Genomic DNA, 18,670 nt, shown 5'->3' on the forward strand with positions numbered 1-18,670 from the left:
CACCCACCCCCTCCACCGCCTCCGCCTCCTCCCAGAGGCCCCCGGCCCCCTCCTCAGCCTCAGCCCCGGCCCTCCCGGCGGCAGAGGCGGCAGCTCCCGGCACCCCCAGGTACGGGTCCCGCCAGGCCCGGGCGCGGAGGGCGGACGGGACCCCGCGGGCGCCGGGAGGGATTGGCCGGGCGGCGGGGGGAGGCGGGCGGAGAACATGGCGCCGGGGAGCGGCGCGTGCTGAGGCGAGCGGAGCCGGGCCGGGCGGCGGCGGCGGGGAAAGGCCGGTGCTGGCGGCGGGGCCGCCAGGGATATGCGGCAGTGGCTGTTCCCTGTGCTGAGCCGTGCTCTGCCGGGCTGGACGCGCTCCTTCCCTCAGGGCTGGCGGCGGAGCTCTCTCGGGTACGGTGCGAGTGCGGCGGCGCCGGGGCAGGGCCGCGGGTCCCGGGGCCGTGTGACCCGGGGCCGTGAGGCCGGAGAGCCCCCGCGGTGTTGTGTAAGAGGCGGCGGCGCGGCCGGGCGGGGGCACCTTGTGAGTCCATGGGAGCGCCCGCCCTGCCCCGAGTGCGGCGGGGAGCCGGGGGAGCCTGGGCCGCGGAGCGAGGCCGGCGCCGGAGCTTTCCGGGCGGGCGGTGGGCGAGATGGGGGCGGCGGGGCCGTGTGTGCCGAGGAGGCCTGAGCCCTGCCTTGTGTCCTGCTCTGCTGCCCGGGAGAGCCCGCACTGACGTGCTCCGGTGTTTGCAGCTGCACCTCCTTTGTGAAAGCAGGCTTGGTCATCAGCCGTGTGGCTTTCGTTGCCCGGGGGCTTGCTTTGTTCTCTTTCCTTTTCAAAAAACCTCCTTGAATTGTCGTGTTACTTCACTTGCCATGTCTTCCTAAGGCATAATTATAAAAAAGAAAAGAAAAAAAGTTTAAAATCTTTAAGAAGAGACTGCTCTCAGTTACCCAAACTTGATGGGAGCGGCCTCTTCAGTTTCTCACGAGTTATCTGGCAGTGGCATTGTGCGGGTCTTGTTATTGCGTGTTTGTGTTACCAGAGTCACCAGCTCCGGTGAAGAGAGCGCGACTAACCTGGATCAAGGGAGGAGCGGGCGGGAGGCTTGGCACAGCTCACTTTTAGGGGCAATTTAAACTGCGTAACAACTCGGCAAAGTTTGTCCGGGAAGGGAGCTAGGGTCAGGGACAAAGGCTGAGTTGTTTTCTTTCTTTAATTAACACTGTATCTGTTACCTTAGTAGCCAAACCTATATTTAACACTGCACGAGTTAGAGACGTCAAAAGCAGCATCTTTTTGGGGAAAAAAGTGAGTTGTGATGACTCATACTGTCGGCGCTCGAGTGTCAAAATTCGGATGCACCGTTACTGTTCATTATTGCTATTTATGCTTCAGAATTGTAAAAGTAATCCACAGTGTAGAGAACAGCCAATGCTTTTCTCAGGCTGTAGTTTGTCTTGCTAGATTACTCCTTTTTATGCATGTGAATATATGCAGTACTTGAATTTAACTTTATGTATGGGAGTAGGCCTGTTGTGTTTTCATACTGCCTACAACCATGATTTAATAATCCATTTAATTTTAATTGTGAATTAGGATTTACATAAATGATAATGAAATGAGAGCAGGCATGGTTCTTTCATGTGAAAATTAAGAATCTTTTTCTTCAGTTACATGTTCCTCGTTTCCATCTCTGTAATTTGTTCATGCTTGAACTTTTTCTTTTCATAACATTTTCAACTTTCATCTTTATGTCAAGTAGCAGATAATTTCGCATTTACAATTTACCTTACTTTCATCTGATGTACAGAATTAAAATTATCTATTCTATTTGGGAAGTCCCTAGAAGGAGTCTTATGTTTGCTTGCTATTTTTGCTCGCTTTCTGCTTCAGTCAGTGTAAGGCTGTGGTCTAATCCCTTGGATGAAATGGCACCTTTGGGAATTTGTTGAAGTGTCAAGTATGTAACTTATTTTGCACATGAATACAGAAGCACTCCCCTCCCCTGTACGATCCAGAAGAAAGAGGGAAGGGACAAGAAGTTCATTACCTCCAGTGTTTCACTGTACTGGAAGGTCTTAGGCTCCTAGCTATAAGGGTCATTGCTGGTTGTTGTTGAAGTCATTTACTAAAAGTACCATCAAATCACTTCAGAAATGGCATGTGGGATTGATGGCAATAGGGTATACCGTTTTTAATATATTAATTCTGTTGTATTTGATGCTTTAGTAGTAACTTTGGTGTCCAGTCTTCTAACAGCATAGAGATGAAAAAGTTCATAATAAAAATCTAGAGAAATTGCTTTTGATGAGTTTTGTGTCTGGTTGTGTATTTGTATATGCATGATCTGTCAGTGAGTATCTTAGCTTTCACCTTTTATGATGCCTGTAAGTTGATAAAATGTTCTTATCATGTAGTACTGTATGTATATAATAAGGTGATTTTTGATTGATCCTGTTTGAAAGTTGCTTCACTACAGCTTTCTATTAAAATCTTACCTTCTGCACTTTGTTTTTGGAATGAGTAAGAACTGTAGCTTGCCTGAACAATTGATATGGAAAAGAATGCAGTAGAGCTCAGAGTTTATTTATAATTTTAAGAGTAGAACCAGAATTGTCCAAAATAGTAAAAACTAAACTACAAAATAGGTGAACTGCCAGGACTTCATTTGTTGAAACACACCGCTGACTCTTGTAAACTGCTCATTGTTATGGCTTTGTTTGTCATGTCAAAGCTCTAGTGTTAGATAAACAGTTGTTTTTAATGTGGGATTACAGTGTTTTTAATGATTCAGAATTCTGAATTCTCTCTGTTTTTGTTGCTAGATCAGATTTTCTTGCCAGTTCTCTCATCTTTCTGTGAATTTCTTGTTGTTATGCAGTACAACTAAAGTTTTAAATCTCATCTTGTTATCTTGGTTTTTTTTTTTTTTTTTTTTTTTTTTTTGGTTTGGTTTTTTTAATTCAAACCTTGCAGGTTTTTCTTTTTGAGGGTATAAGACAGATGGTAGCATAAAGCATTATGTGATTTGGCTTTACGGAGAGTTTTGGGCAATCTGATGTGCTACTTGCACATAAAATCTATGAAACACACATCAGAACACAGTTAGAATGAAGCACAGAGATCTCTCCTGTAGCATCCACTTTAACATTTCCTGCTGTGTGTGCAGGGCCACGTGCTAGACACCAGCACTGTCCTGGGGTTGTGGAGCAAGCCCTGCAACTGTAGGGTGATGGAGGAAACATGTCACGGGGAGGAAGAGAGAATGAGAATCCCTGGTCTGCAAGTATTCAATGAATAAAGCAATTAATTGAATTAATGAGTATACATTTCTTAGGAAAATCTGTAAAATATGCTTTGAAGCAGTTGGTCACGTAGCACAGAAACTAGTCTGATCAGTCATGTTCTTAACATGCAATTTGAAAATACTGGTGTAAGCCAAATTACTTACACTAGTAAGTAATTTGCCAGATCTGTGAAAATTTTAATGATACTATATTTTAATGATATCTAATGATTAAGACCAGATAATTTGACTTACCTTCCCCCCCCTTGTCCCCCAGGTCTTCCAAATAATCAAATGCTTCAAAACCCTTTTGGAATTTTGTAAAATATTGAAGCAAAGAATTGTTAGGGAAAGATTAATTGTTCTATTTCTGGTGAATGTGGTTAGAGATTGTTTACTTTGGAGGTTTGGATGAATTGTTTGAGGCAATTTTTTTTTGAGGACGTAGGAAAAGTAAGCTCAAATAATTGAGAGATAAAAAAAACCCCTTATTATCCTTTATTGCTCTGTGTAGCATCAAATTGTATCAGGTCCTGCCTTTTTGTTTGACTTTTTTTTTTACCCACTGCTTTGGAAACTGTGGAGTGGTCAAGTTAAGGACTGTAGATGTAGGGCAGTAAACTAGCTTTGTGGTGTCTGATTGTATATCCCATCTCATTTGTCTAGAGCATCATTGTAATTATCAGGCCAGTTACTCAGCTGGGGCCTGATCTCACATGTGAAACTACCAGGGAGGGCCCTTGTTTTAGCCAAGGTCACACGTGGTGTGGTCTCATTAATGCTACTGGTAATTCCTGTACACCGGTGTTACACACCAGTGTTTCTGCTGTCACGTTGGCAGTGCAGCCTGTGGCAGACCAAGTTTTACTGCTGTGATCTAGAAGCTGGATTCTGGGAAACCAGAGCATGGCAGGCATCTGCCCTGACCACCATCATTAGGAGGGAATTTTCTGAGTCAATTACAGACGTGGCAAAAAGCTGCAGACTGAGGTTCTGAAAATGCTTTAATTGTAGCGAGACTTTAGAATTTCTTCAAAATGAACTACATAACAAAACCTTATAAATATTCATCATCTTCAGACTTGCCTGATTTGGCGTGATTAGTTGTTCTTAATAACTTGGGAACACTGATTAAATCATTGCAGGGCTTTGTAGTTGGACCTTTTGTGTATGAAGTAGTAGGCTGAATTCCTGATGAGTTTAAAAGTGATAAAACATGTTAGCGTTTTGAGCACGTTACCTACTTACGCAGTCTGTCTGCCTGTGCATGCAATCAGAATTATTTAGATTAGTATCAGGAATGTGCTGGGATCTTATACATTCTCTAGCTTCATGGCAAGCAAATTCACACAAGACTGATGCTTTATGGATGTTGAATTGTGAGGTGTTTTAATCTCTAAGTGTCTAAAAGAATGACTGATGAACATGTAACCTGAAAAATTATGGGTAGTCTCCTGGAGAATCCCTTTTGGTAATGCTCAACCTGAATTGATTTAACTTTCCTGCCTACAGTTTAGTCTAAAAAAAAAAAAAAATTATAACATACAGGTGAATGGAAATATTAAGGGAGTAGATAGATTCTTAATTGTTTTACTGATAACATAATTCTACTGCTGTCATGATCAGGAGTAGGTGCAAGAGACAAAAAAGAGGGGTGCAGACCTGTGCAAGAATGCAGATTTATTTGGTTGTTGCAAAGCCACGAGCTTGGGGCTGAAGTTCATGGACTCCTCCAGAGTGCTCAGGTGCTGTCATCCTTGTAAGAGGTGAGAAAACAGCAGCGCCGGGCCTCCTGCCAAAGCACACAGCACTTCTTTCACTCCATACATTGGCAGCTGGAGAAGTCTTCATGTAAACCAAGATAGATTAGTAAACAGCACAGAGAACATGTTACCAATGGTAACTCCCTTGCAGGACAGAACGGAGGTTCTCACTCAGTGAAGTTTTCACTTCACTCTGGTAAATGGTAAGCAATTAGTTGCATAAAAACTTGAAGCAAATGTGAATTTTAAGGCAACTGATAGAAAGCAAGAATCAAAACCTGCTGAGATGGTAACTTGTCTTTCATCTGGAGCAGACCTGCATACTAGTACTTGACTTCAGTGTGTGCGTACTGTCATGACAAAAAATAACTTGAGAAGCACTTTGGAGTTTGTGCCTTGGGGGTCATATTTTTATTAGCTAGTCACATTCTTGCATTGAAGCAACCCTCAGGAGTTTCTGTTAATTGGTTTTCAAATATGGTCCTTTAATTGTTCAAACATTGGACTTAGATTTGACTACACAGGCTAATTTTTAATTAAAGTAACTTCGCTAAAATAACTCTGAGAGATTAAAATAGTGAAGGAGAATCATATATCACTTAATCCCACTCTGTAATACTCTGTTTGCAGGTGAAACCTGGCATCCCCAGAGAGCCTTGCTGCTTCCAAGGGACTGCCTGCCTGGAAATGATTACAAAAATGGAACCTCAAAGAAGAGAATATAATTTCACTAGAAGTGCTGTAATTGAAAATTCGGTGTTGGTTTTAAATCATACTTTTCTTGTACAAGTGAAATAGTTTTGATGAGGAGGAAGAATATTTCCTCTTCATTGAATAGGGACACTGTTCTCAGCTCAGACATCCCTATTCTTTTTTTCTTTATACCTTTGTAATCTTTCCACCTGTAATTTTTGAGTGGAAAAATTTCCACTGCCGCAGTAATGCTTCGTATTGTTCCTGCTATTTTGGCTTTATCGGATCTTTCTCGGTTGCTTCTGCTTTATGAAAGTAGTAAGGCAATATTTCTTTTAATGTTTTTGTTAGGCTATTAGCTCTGCAATAAACATAGCACCTCCTTTGTGGAAGAATTGTTTTGCTACTGACCAGCAGCATCCAGTGCCTGCTGTAATGACAGTACAGCAAGTAGCTGTAGCAGATGGACTTTAGGACAGCTTCTGAACATGTTCCTAGAAAAAAAGCTACTTCTCAATAAGTACAGGATTTCTGGGGTTTTTGGGTTTTTTTTGTTGTTTGGGTTTTTTTTTTTTTTTGCTGTTGTTTTTTGGTTGGTGTGGGTTTTTTTGTTTTGTTTTGTGTTTTGGTTTGGTTTGGTTTTTTTTGTTTTTTTTTTTTTTTACCGGTGGTTAAAAGCAGTTCTATTGTCAAAAAGTGATTTATAGAGTTTTAGGATTCTGGTGGGAAAGAATGGAATGTGGTATTTTATAAAGCAATTGCACTTACTTAAAAGCTGCACAGGAAAACAGTCATATGAGGGAATGTTTAGTATTCAGTCTTACAGTTTACGCCTTAAGAAAACATAATGGTATAGAAGTTCTCTCCAAAGTGAAAATTTTTTTTCTCACTTTTGTATTGTAGTAACACATCAGGAGAAGGAACAGCACGTAAGCAGGAAGGTGTTGGTCTTGTCCTCTTGATGTATTTGCCCTCCAGGAGTACTGCATAGTTGATCAGGCCTTGCTTTTATTCAAGTTGTCTGGTACTATGATTCACTTTGCAGCAAAATAATCGTAGGTAATCATGCAAACCCATTTGAAGTTAGAGAATGTTGTATTCACAATGCCCACTGAAATAACGGTGAAGGTGGAGATAGAAATTTCAGTCCTTGGTTTGAAGGCTTAATTACTAATGTTGTCCTTTTGAAAATTGTAGCTTTTTCCTGTAGTGGAATTTCACTACCAATCTGGAAGTAGCCTATGAAGGAGGCAGAACTAGGGAATCATAATAAAATGAAGTGGAGGTGTACAGCTTCATAAGACACCAGTTGAAATCTCATAAGGTTTCATAGCTGCGTAATTTGATGATTCACATTGGAAAGATGAGTCATCTGAACAAACAGTAAAGTTCTGTGACTTAGTGATGTGATATAGAAATACAAGGAGATATCAGGTGTTAAGGAAATTGTATAACATTTTTAAAAACTCCACAACTCGAATAGTTTACAGTATATATGTGTCTTCTGACAGGCAACTAGTATCTTATTGAGATAGAATATTCTAGCTGAAAACTGAGGTATAGGTGCTCCTTAGCAGACATGGAATCAGGAGCTTAAGGGATGTCTCTGTTCTCCTGCATACTTAGATTTGTCAATCCAGCCTGTGTGCAAGTGAAAAACAATTAAGAAAAGTTTAGTTACTGATTTTAATATATGAAAAGTATCCACACTCACTTAAAAATTTTTACACAGTAGCTTAAGTTTAGTAGAGTATTTCTTAAAACTCTGAACATGGAGGCATCTTTTAATGGCTTCTATCAGTGCTGTTGATGCAGAGAAGCAGAGATATGGTACTTAGAATAATCTTTGTATTTCAATGGTATATGCATTTTTTCAGTTGAAGAAGGCCCATAGACGTTCCATGCAGGATTAGCCTGGGGCGGGGGGTTAGGGGTTAAACTAGTGGATAAATGACCAGTTTAAATGAGAGTGCACACAAAATTAAAATTTAGCATTTCAGCTACTGTTTAGTGCTTAAATTTGTTTTTTAAAGTATTTCATAGTGAGAGAATGATGTTTTACTAGTTTATATGTTTCCTTCTAAAATGCATTGAACTGCGCATTTTAAAAAGTTATTTGATACTGTTTATAGCTTTTGCTTGGAGCCATTCAGATTCTGAATCAGTCACAGTTTCTTAGCATTTCAGAATTATGCCTTTAAAGAAGGGTATCTTGTAGCATCTGTTAAACTAATGGTAGGAGTTTAAATAAGTGAGACTATTCCTGTTTGTCATGGCAGTTCAATAGTCTTTGTATTTTTGTGGCACTATTGTAAACAATGTTACTGTTTCTTGCTTGAGTGTACAAATCCAGTGGTCTGTTAGTAAAATTTTGTTTATTTGACCATCAGAGTTACAACACTCCTAATATAATCAACAATTCAGATACATGAAATACTTTATTGAAGTTTGAAAGTATACTTGAGATAGCAGTATATGCTTCATTTGATTTAATTTTTATCATAATCGAATAAGGGATTGGCATTTATTAAGTTTGGGTTGTTTCAATTACAGTTAATGTGATACTTGAAGCACTCAATTATGTGATCTACATCTTTATTGTGTTTCTTGGTCTTCAAGGTTTCCTTTTTGTTTTAGCAGCAGTATCTTTCAGGATCTGAATTTTAGGCAAGTTCAGTGAATTTTGCATGTAATAGAACTTCCAGCTGTTGGTATTGCCCTATATTGTCTAACATAATATTAAAAAATTAGCAAGACTTAAGTGAAAATAATAAGAAATTTCTTCTTTTTTCCTTAAGGTTTCAGGAGTCAAACAACAAAATGAACAATCCAGCTATTAAGAGAATAACAAATGAAATTATCAAATCACCTGAGGATAAACGAGAATATCGTGGACTGGAATTGGCAAATGGCATTAAAGCTCTTCTCATTAGTGACCCCACCACAGATAAGTCCTCAGCAGCACTTGATGTCCACATAGGTATTCAATTCATATTGTGTTAATTATGTCATTAATAAAAATGCTTCAGGTTCTAGTATCTTGATGCAGATAAACTGACAGGAGTGGTACGCAGTTGGCAGCATAGCCTTTTATTGTAATTTATAGTTTATTTAATTCTTTGACAAATCAAGTTCAAAATTATTGGAGCTAAATGCTCTTACTGTACTCTGTGTTTACTCAAGTGTAGCTCAGTCAGTTGAAAGACTGCTTTTAACCATTAAGTTTCATGTTATGAAAGATCTTTTGTAAGCAGAAAAGGGGTGGGTGCAAGTGCAATTATTTCAGACAGCTCCATCTGTCATCTCAGACTTTTTTTTCCATGCTAAGTTGTTGATGTGTAGAGGTGAGAAAATGCTGTAGTGCTAGAGAAGTTGGAGAGGCACTTCCTAACTTCAGTGGTGCCTGTGTGTGCAAACAGAAATAGGGGAAATAGAAGGGGGAGGCAATTGCTTTGACTCTTGGGAATAATGGAAGCCTTTTCTTATATCTGAGGTATATCTCAAGCTTCTGTAGTTTTTCACTTGATTGGAAGGTAAGATGCAATGTGTGCATAAACTAATTGCCATGTCTGTAGATGGGAGCTATTGCTGCTCTTTGTGTTAGGGCAGAAGTAATAGATGGACTTGCAAAACTTCTGGCCTTTTTAGCTGCAGGGATGGATGTCCCAGATCATTATCTAGTTCAGAGCATCCTGAATGTGGTTTTTGTTTAGGTCCTGTGACAGTGATAGCCAACTGCAGCATCCAGTTCCTACACGTGTGCTGGAGGAGATGGATCTGCTGCCTTCATCTCCACTGTCCTGCTGCACATTGCTGCACACTCAGAGATGGGACTGCCACTCTCCAACTTCTGCCTTTTTGTTTCCATTCTTCCAAATCATTGTTGTCTTTTAATCTGTTTGCCTTCACACCTACTAGCTGGTCATCCATAGCTGCTTGTGTTCAGGCAATTACAGGTTATCACTCATCCTATAACCCACAGGATTATTACCTCTTTAATTATGGTTGGCAATTGCTGCCTCTTAACACAATGCATTTATTGAAGTCAAGGTATAGATTTCAGAACAGTGTGATTTGCCAGGTCTTTACAGATTATGAGTCATGGACTTCAATTGAAAATCATCTGTATAAGGAAATGCAAGCTGATCTGGAGAGGCAATTTGAGACACTAATTGGTTCTGTTAATAATTCTAAATTTTAAAATATTTTTTGAGGAATAATTTTAGTTGACTGTCGTTGCACAAGTGTCTTCTTACAGCCACAGAATTGATACAATTGCCTGAAGCAACATATTATAATATAGAGTACTTTAAAAGACTTAATGTTTTAGTATTACTTTTCTAAATAGCTTCATGAAATTTTTTCTCTTGCAGGATCCTTGTCTGATCCTCCCAACATTGCTGGGCTTAGTCATTTTTGTGAGCATATGTTGTTCCTGGGAACCAAGAAATATCCAAAAGAGAATGAGTACAGTCAATTTCTCAGTGAGCATGCTGGGAGCTCAAATGCTTTCACAAGTGGTGAACATACCAACTATTACTTTGATGTGTCACATGAACATCTAGAAGGTGCCCTGGACAGGTAAACAACATTTTTTAGTATTTAAATTTTTGTTATGATGTTCTACTTGAATTTATTACTGTAAAAGTTTTCTGATAGTTCTATCATTATGATATTAAAAAAGAGTAAAAACCATCTTTTGTTAAAATTGATAACCACGTATTTTTCTGTTTGAAAGTCTTACTCAAATTTTTTTCATCTAGGAGAGTTCTTAATTGAAACAGAATTTCTGAAGTTTAAATGTTGTGTTTACACTGAATATTTTTGGAACTGTGAGGCATAGAATATGATCATGATCATGAATTTACACATTGTGCAAACACTGGGATGGTGCAATCAAATTCTGTGCTTCCCATGGGATCCTTATTGACAAGGGTGAAGTCTAGAAATATTTAAGACAAGCAAAACAAGGGTGAAGTCTAGAAATATTTAAGGATGCTCTTAGTAGAGGGAACTTGCTGAAATCTTAGTGTTTTGTGGGAGGGGACAGAAATTGAAAGATGTGCAGCCAGTGAGGTAGAGTGAGTTTTCTCTTTGGCTTCTCCCTGGATGTCTGGCAAGACTTATTTGATTGGTGAAATTAAGAGCCTCTTGAAGCTAAAACTCAGAATAGGAGAAATTTTCACTGTGGGAATTGTGATGTGAGGCTCTTGATTCTTGTACTACCTTAGATGATGAACATGTTGTTGTCTGCATTTATAAACAAAGAAATTGAGAAATAAGGATATCAAATCAGTGTTAAAACTGTTAAAGAATTTGTAAGTTCTGCATTAAAAAATAATGTATTCAGCTGTTTTCAGGAGGAACTAAGTTTTATACTTTTCTGTTACAGTGCAGTACTTTTCTGTTATGTACAGTACTCTTGACTTGAACTAAATTTTTTCTCTTTAGATTTGCCCAGTTTTTCCTGTGCCCCCTGTTTGATGAAAGTTGCAAAGACAGGGAAGTGAATGCTGTTGATTCTGAGCATGAGAAGAATCTGATGAATGATGCCTGGAGGTTATTTCAATTGGAGAAGGCTACTGGAAACCCCAACCATCCCTTCAGTAAATTTGGAACAGGTTTGTCAGAATATAATTATCCAGTGGCATTCTGTGTAACATACATAACATTATTGTTTATATAAAATTGCTAAAGAGAGACTGTAACAGTTCTCTTATTTTCCTCTCCATACATGTCTGTTATGGTGCTTTATCACATTTTTCACATCGTAGACCAAACAGAGCTAGACAGTAGCATAGGAAAAAGAGTCATCCAAGTCTTTCAGTACAGTGATGAAGAAACCTTTATGATTCTCATAATTACTGCAGTGAGTGCTGTTTTCCAGTTACTGGATTTGGTCATCATTTGGTACTGTTAAATCTTTGTGTATAACAATGTGAACAAATTGTGTTTAAATTGTTGTTAACTACATGCTTTTTGTTTTTTCAATATTGCATTTAGACTAGATGACAGTGACTAGGTTAAATCAGCAAAATACTGTGAAAATTACTGAATACGAATATAGAAACAAATATTAGAACATAGAACCCTACAGTAGGAGACTGACAGACAAAATGATCTTGGACAAATCCCAAATCCCAATCCTACTGCTGGTTTTTTGGTGGTGTTTTTTTGGTTGTTTTTTTTTGTGGTTTTTTTTTTTTGGTGGGTTTTTTTTTTTGTTTTTTTTTGGTTTTTTGGTTTTTTTTTGTGGTAGTTGGGTTTTTTTTTGTTTGTTTGGTTTTTTTGTTCAGGCTTAATTATTCTCAGAATGCTTAGTAACAATTTAAAATAAACACTGCTAAACCTCAGTTCAAAAAGCATTAAAGTTAAGATACCATGGTTCTGGACAAAGCCACAAATGTTTGATGCTTGGTTTAAATGTTGGGTGGTTTTGTTGATAGCAGTTATTTTTTACATGAATTTATTTTTGAAACCTTTGAAGTAACAGGACTGCACTGTTTGATCATTTGGTATAATGTGTGCAAAAAATATGTTCTGTGGATGGGTCAGTTTGCTTTATGAATAATTGATTCAAATATTTGGTATGGTAGGAGGATGGGAGAGCAGATAATGGGCTTTAAGGCAGTGGTTTCTTCCGCTGTCTCTAAAAAGACAAGATACACCTTTACATCTGTTGATGGAGAGCATATCTATGGGTCTGGTAGCCACCTGCCAGAAGAGCAGCTATTGCTTTGTTGACCAGTAAAAAGAGGCTCTGTATAAAACTAAAACTCCATTTTCCAAACAGGTAAATTTTAAAATAAAGCCTTGGGAGCTGTGCATTAGTAGGCAGGTGTTCAAAGTACATTCTGTAACCTCTGCTACTGAAGGCATTATTTAATTTCTATGTAGCACACAGAAAACATAAGTGGAAATTGCAGAAATAATTTTGTACTGTTTAAGAAGGTTGTCTAGCTCACACAAGTGAAATGTTTTCTTGGGGAGAATACCCAAAATGTGCTCAAATTCAATGGTAATAGTCATATTTCTTTCTCCTTAGATTAGGTTCTGATTCTGAAATTAAACTATAGCACATAGCTTTCCAGTAGGTATGACTTGGCAGAAGTAGAGCTCATCTTTGATGTTTTTTATTACCCAAAGAGATGACAACTGTGATGCATTTGGCAGCCTTATTGTTTCCCTTTGATCAGCTGAGATGTTGTTAATCTAGCAGAATACAGGAATTACTCCATTTGGTGCTTCAGGTTACTCCTCATTGCTGTGCCCTCTGTTTGGTCAGCAGACCTTCTATTATTCCTTGTCTGTCCATAGAAACAAATGCACCTTCCTGTTTTCTTTTTCAAAGTGTGCATTTTTCCTCAGATATCCTTCACTGATCTCCCTGAATTAATGCTTGTGATGGTGATTCTTCTCCATCATTTTCCAGGCACTTCTGCACTGCCTAGTGTCCATTTTCCTACAGCTGCAAGGCGTCTTCTGACTGTTGCTTCCTAATGTCCTCCAGTACTGTAACAGCACAGTTACCAACTGAAACTTCAACTATGTTATTTTATCTTATGTATTGATGCTGCTGGAGTAAACAGAGTAGGGTCTCTAGAACTTAATAATTTAATTTGTCTGCATATGGTGAGGAATATAGACAAAATATTTAAAACATAGGACAGTATTGAGTGAGTTTTCTTATTATGCTTATTGATTATTTTTAAAATTAATATCCATCCAAAGGAAATCAGACTGATTAATTTATATATTTCTTTTTGATCTGTAAGTTCATAACATTAAATATTGTTAAACATCACATATTGTTAATTATTTTCATGTTACAGGGAATAAATTCACTCTGGAAACTAGACCAACCCAAGAAGGAATAGATGTAAGGCAAGAGCTACTGAAGTTCCATTCTACTTATTATTCATCAAATTTAATGGCTATTTGTGTCTTAGGAAGAGGTGAGTTTGTTCTCTCGGTTGAGTAAGACTTTATGTATATACTTGAAAAAAAAAAAAAATGGAGGTTCCAACTGCTTAGAGCCTTCCACAGCTGAGATGATATTTTACATTAGTTTGCCAGAAGCTTAATAACAGTGTGTTGAAAACTGTTTCCTTTTTGAAAATGTGCTGGCAGACTAGTATTTGTATGGTGTTTCACAGTAATGCTTAGATGGTGAGTATGAGTGGAAGAAAGTGAGCTTTTTATCTAATCAAGAGCAAGTTAACTGAGGAATTTACATGGAAACTTTCACAGTAAGAATCACATTGGCAATTGTAAATCTGTACTAAATAAAGAAGATGAAATTAATGTTTATTTTGCTGCTATGCATAAAAATTGGTGGCTTTTAATAGAATAATATGCATAATATTCTATTTTAATAGAATAATATGCACTATATACTAAAATGTTGCAGTTCACAACATTTTAGTATATAGTGAACCCTCTGCTTTCACTCTAGAAAATTTGCAGGTGCAATTCTATGTCCCTTAAACTTTTGTGGAATGTTTATTTTTATAGGTGTTCAATATCTGATGTATCTTTCAGTTCTAGCTTAGTTTAATCTGTAATATGTAAAGATATATTTTCAGTTACAGGATTTATTTTATTCATGATCGAACCCTTTCTTTAATAAGAATGGTGCTTCTAGGATGTTACAGTTCAAAATTTGATTATTTGTTTTCTTCCTGAAATTAAAAATCATAACACCATTAAAACTGCTTTCCTCTATAATTCATGACTTTCCCAAACAATATTTAAAAAAAAAAAAAGTTTGTTGGAATCCTTATATAAAGACTGTGTTTTTCCTAATGTTTCTTTCTCTAGAATCCCTGGATGAGCTGACTTGCTTAGTGGTAAAGTTATTTTCAGAAGTAGAGAATAAAAATGTCCCTATACCAGAGTTTCCTGAGCATCCTTTCCAAGAAGAGCATCTCCGGGTATGTATAGGGATGCATCTTCCATCCAGAGTGTATATTTTAAATGTAGTTTTTTATGTTTCAGTAATACACTGTGCACTTCACTACTCTTTTATCAATGTCCCTGTTAAATTCCATATTTCTGTATTGATTTCCCACTCACTTTTCCATGCTGAGTATACTTTTGTATAGTTTATAGTAAAGGTTGCACATTTGGTTGCAGTTGTAAGCAGCTATGAGATAATTAATTTTCTTTGTTTTTATCATGAATGGCTGAAGTGTTGCCCTAAGTTTTAGATACTTTTGAGATTTGGGAGATGTGTTTGTAATGTGTGTGTGTACGTGAAGGGAACTTGATACATGCTCCTGAGATGAATACAGTGAATGAGTTTCCCTTTGCTTATGGGTCTCCTTGCTTGTTTCTCTCCTCAGCAACTGTATAAAGTGGTACCCATTAAGGACATTAGAAATCTTTATGTCACATTTCCTATACCAGACCTTCAGAAATACTATAAATCAAACCCTGGCCATTACCTTGGCCATCTGATTGGCCATGAAGGCCCCGGGAGTCTTCTGTCAGAGCTTAAAGCCAAAGGTAAGTCCTTCAAGGTGGAGAATTGAAAAAATATTTGATCACACAGTTTTTTAAAATTTAACTATGTCTCACTTAAAGTAGACTTTTATATGTTAAAGCCTTTATCTATAAGTCATTTTGTGCTTCGTTTTTGTTTCTGCAGCAGGGAGGAATAAATAGGTAACAGTCACTCAAGTTGCTGAGGCTATTGTTTCTTTGACTCCCCTTGTTTGAGAGTTACTTGAACTTCAGCATAATGATCTTGTCTCTATTCTGTCACTATCTTTGAGGTTACTGTCAGGTCCCTTAATGTCTGTACGGTTATAGTGGTGTATCTTTTGCTATTTTACTTTATAGCATTTTTTCCAAACCGAATCCAGTAATCAAATGATCCTGAGTTTGTCTTATCACTCTGAGTACAAAATCAGATGGAGCTGACTTGGGTTGTGTTTAACTTGCCCTGTTGCTGTAGGCATTCATGAAGTAAAGGAAAACATGTAAATAAATCAAAATTGGTTTAATGTTGCTGAAGCATGCAAAAAGTTGCATAAATAGATTTGTTTATGTATATTATGTTTATTATAGATTTGTTTATGTAATAAAGTTTCTTTTTAATGACATAGGGTGGGTAAATACTCTTGTTGGAGGCCAGAAGGAAGGTGCTAGAGGTTTCATGTTTTTCATCATTAATGTGGACTTGACTGAAGAAGGACTTTGTAAGTGAAGCTCTTTGTATTCCTTGTTATTGCTGATGTGATGATTTTGTGTTTGTATCTGAAGAGACTAATTGTTATTATAGCTTGAAAGCCAGTTAATTAAAGTAAACTTGTTATTATTCTGTGTTTAGTTCCTCTAAGTATGCTAACACACTTCACCTAACATAAGAAATCAACTTATTTAAGATTATATTAAATTAGTTGATTAAATACTTTAAATAAACTTCTTTAAAGAAGAAGAGCTGTTAATACCATTGTGTGCTACCTATTCATACTATTTAGACCTGAGTTAAGTTACATTGTAAATCAATATTTTCACAATAAGACATGTTCAGTGCCCTTTTTGGAATTAGCTGGGAACATAAACACTTGCCCTAAATTCATTTCTGGAAAAAGCAAGTTTAACTTCTTTGGTGAGATTGCAGATGTACTTAAAGATCTTGATGTATCACAGTGTAATTAAAAATAAAACCATATTTGTGTTCATTAAATTTCCTCTCTCTGTGGAACTGAGTGAATTATTAAGTATTTTTTCCTTTCAGTGCATGTTGAAGATATTATTTTGCACATGTTTCAATATATTCAAAAGCTACGTACAGAAGGACCTCAAGAATGGGTTTTCCAAGAGTGCAAGGTAAGTAATTGGGGCTGTGCCATATGTACCATGTGTGATAGTTGTCTTTTTACAAATTATTTTTATTATTAGATTATTTAACTTATGTAACTAGCATTTAATAATCACATGGTAATTAAGTTTTTTAATTTATAAGATGCAACATGAGGCAAATGTCAAGTACACTCAGAATACATTGTCTTAACATAGGTGTGGAATGCCCTTATAGAGATGGGATTAGGATGGCATAATGGAGGTGGAGGAAGAAGGATCTTGCTCTGTCCCCAAGGATTGTACATAACTTTGCTTAGTCTTCACTGAAGAAGGGAGGGAAACATTTACTGTGGGGAGTAACATTGAACTGGAAATTTAAATGGCTGCTATTCTCCCCCTCCCTTCTTTCATGTGTTAAATTGTATAGTTGAGATTGTAAAGGCAATAGGACATTGAATCTGCTGTTTGTTCCCCTCATCTTTTTGAAAAGTCAGCTAAAGGCTTTTCATGAGGTACTTCCAGCAGTACATGTCAGTCTTTTTTGAAGTGTTCATGCTTCTTAAAAGTCTGGATGGTTCTGTGTGCACAGAGCAGAAATGTAGCATCCTGTTAGATAGCATGGCTCTTCTCTGGTCAGTGTGAAACAAACCCAGTTTTATATATATATATATATATATATATATATATATATATATATATATATATATATATATATATATATGTATGTATATATAGTCTCATTGGTTCAGTACATATGCTTGGGTAAAGATTCCTTTTCCCATCTCAGCTTTGTTTGATCCAAACTATTGAGCCTGTCTGAAAATAGAAATTCTGCATCTGGGTTATCTTCATACACTTGGGCACTATATACCTGTGAAAGTAGTCTCTGTCTTGTTATTCTCTGCTAAAAGTCCCAGTGGATTTGTTTCACTGGCAGAGTAAGCAAATACAAGGTTTGGAAAAGGTAGTTCCATCCTTCTGTCTCATTCCTGTTGCTCCTTTTCTTGCAGTCCCAGAGCTCCTGAGACTGTGGGGTGAGTCAGAGAGCCAGCAAAATAGTATGAAAAGAATCTTTGAGTTTACTTTCAGCTGAATTGTTGAGTTAATCGTCTCTCTGCATGGTTTCATGGAAGGATGGACTGTCCTTTTAAGTCTTAGCTCTCTTTTAATTCACCCTTACCATTGTATCCTAAGAATGAAGTGTTCTATTTCTCTGGCTGAGACAGCAAAAAGAAACACACTTTTTCTGTCTCCAAACTTACTCTTGGCTGACTGAACAAAAGGAAGAGAAAAGGAAGAGAGAGAGAGAGGCTTCATTAATATATGACAAACATTGCACTGGAACACTGTGTACTGTGGGATCAGAGCTGGTGTGTTTTCAGATTATCAGGAAATTTAAATATATGAGAAATGGGGTAGATCTCAGTATGAAAAGGACTTACAAGACTTATGTAATGCTTCACATTACGAGACTATCACAAATTGCTTGTGAGTTTCATGCAGTTTGAATAATCCTGAAAACTTATTTTCAGTACTTGTCTGCTATAACATGGATACAGCAAAAGTACTTCCTTTTCTTTCATTATAAAAGGAATTATGTAGCCAGTAATTATTCTTAAAATAGGCTTTAATTTATGATCTTTAATCATTCGTATATTGTTTTCTAGGATCTAAATGCTGTGGCATTCAGATTTAAAGATAAGGAACGACCACGAGGTTACACATCAAAGCTTGGAGGAATGTTGCATGTAAGTGGAGGGGGTAATTTTTGTTTGGTTGTTGTTTTTTCTAATAATAATTTACCACTTAATAAATACAGGCATCTGTGAGGTCCTTTACACTTCTTGTGTGCTGCATAGGCCTTAGTTTTGGCAGTCAGTAAGTCACATTCTGCTCACTCTACCATTTTATATTTCTGTACTTGGTAGAACTGATTATACAGTAACTGGAGGTGCTATTTGATCTGTTTCAGTGTTTCTAAAGAAAGACATATGTACCTTGCATTGGATTTGGTAGCTAAGTGTTCTCTAGGGAAATATTAGACAAAGAATATTTTATGATAAACACTGTGTTCCTTAGTTCACAGTGTTGAAATACTGCAGTAAGCAGAAATGTTTTTATTAAGATTGCAAATTA

The 18,670-nt window shown here is 37.4% G+C and overlaps 1 protein-coding gene across 6 annotated transcripts in view; it reads left to right on the forward strand.

The window, feature by feature from the left end:
• The first annotated feature begins 12 nt into the window (after nt 1-12).
• Nucleotides 13-18,670, forward strand: part of IDE (insulin degrading enzyme) — a 52,865-nt gene continuing 34,207 nt past the window's right edge. For 2 of the 6 annotated variants that reach the window (XM_050976491.1, XM_030240919.2), the window contains exons 1-10: nt 164-390; nt 8,524-8,705; nt 10,099-10,306; nt 11,177-11,346; nt 13,558-13,680; nt 14,546-14,658; nt 15,070-15,232; nt 15,835-15,927; nt 16,470-16,561; nt 18,202-18,282. In XM_050976491.1, coding sequence (XP_050832448.1) covers nt 302-390; nt 8,524-8,705; nt 10,099-10,306; nt 11,177-11,346; nt 13,558-13,680; nt 14,546-14,658; nt 15,070-15,232; nt 15,835-15,927; nt 16,470-16,561; nt 18,202-18,282 — 1,314 coding nt within the window. In that variant the 5' untranslated portion in view covers nt 164-301. Of the gene's footprint in view, nt 110-163; nt 391-6,628; nt 6,785-8,523; nt 8,706-10,098; nt 10,307-11,176; nt 11,347-13,557; nt 13,681-14,545; nt 14,659-15,069; nt 15,233-15,834; nt 15,928-16,469; nt 16,562-18,201; nt 18,283-18,670 lie in introns of those variants that run through there. The other 4 variants (XM_030240915.2, XM_030240914.2, XM_030240916.2 and 1 more) reach the window with 4 other exon arrangements.

The sequence above is a fragment of the Serinus canaria genome, chromosome 6 (genome assembly GCF_022539315.1).
Source record: "Serinus canaria isolate serCan28SL12 chromosome 6, serCan2020, whole genome shotgun sequence".
Taxonomy (NCBI): domain Eukaryota; kingdom Metazoa; phylum Chordata; class Aves; order Passeriformes; family Fringillidae; genus Serinus; species Serinus canaria.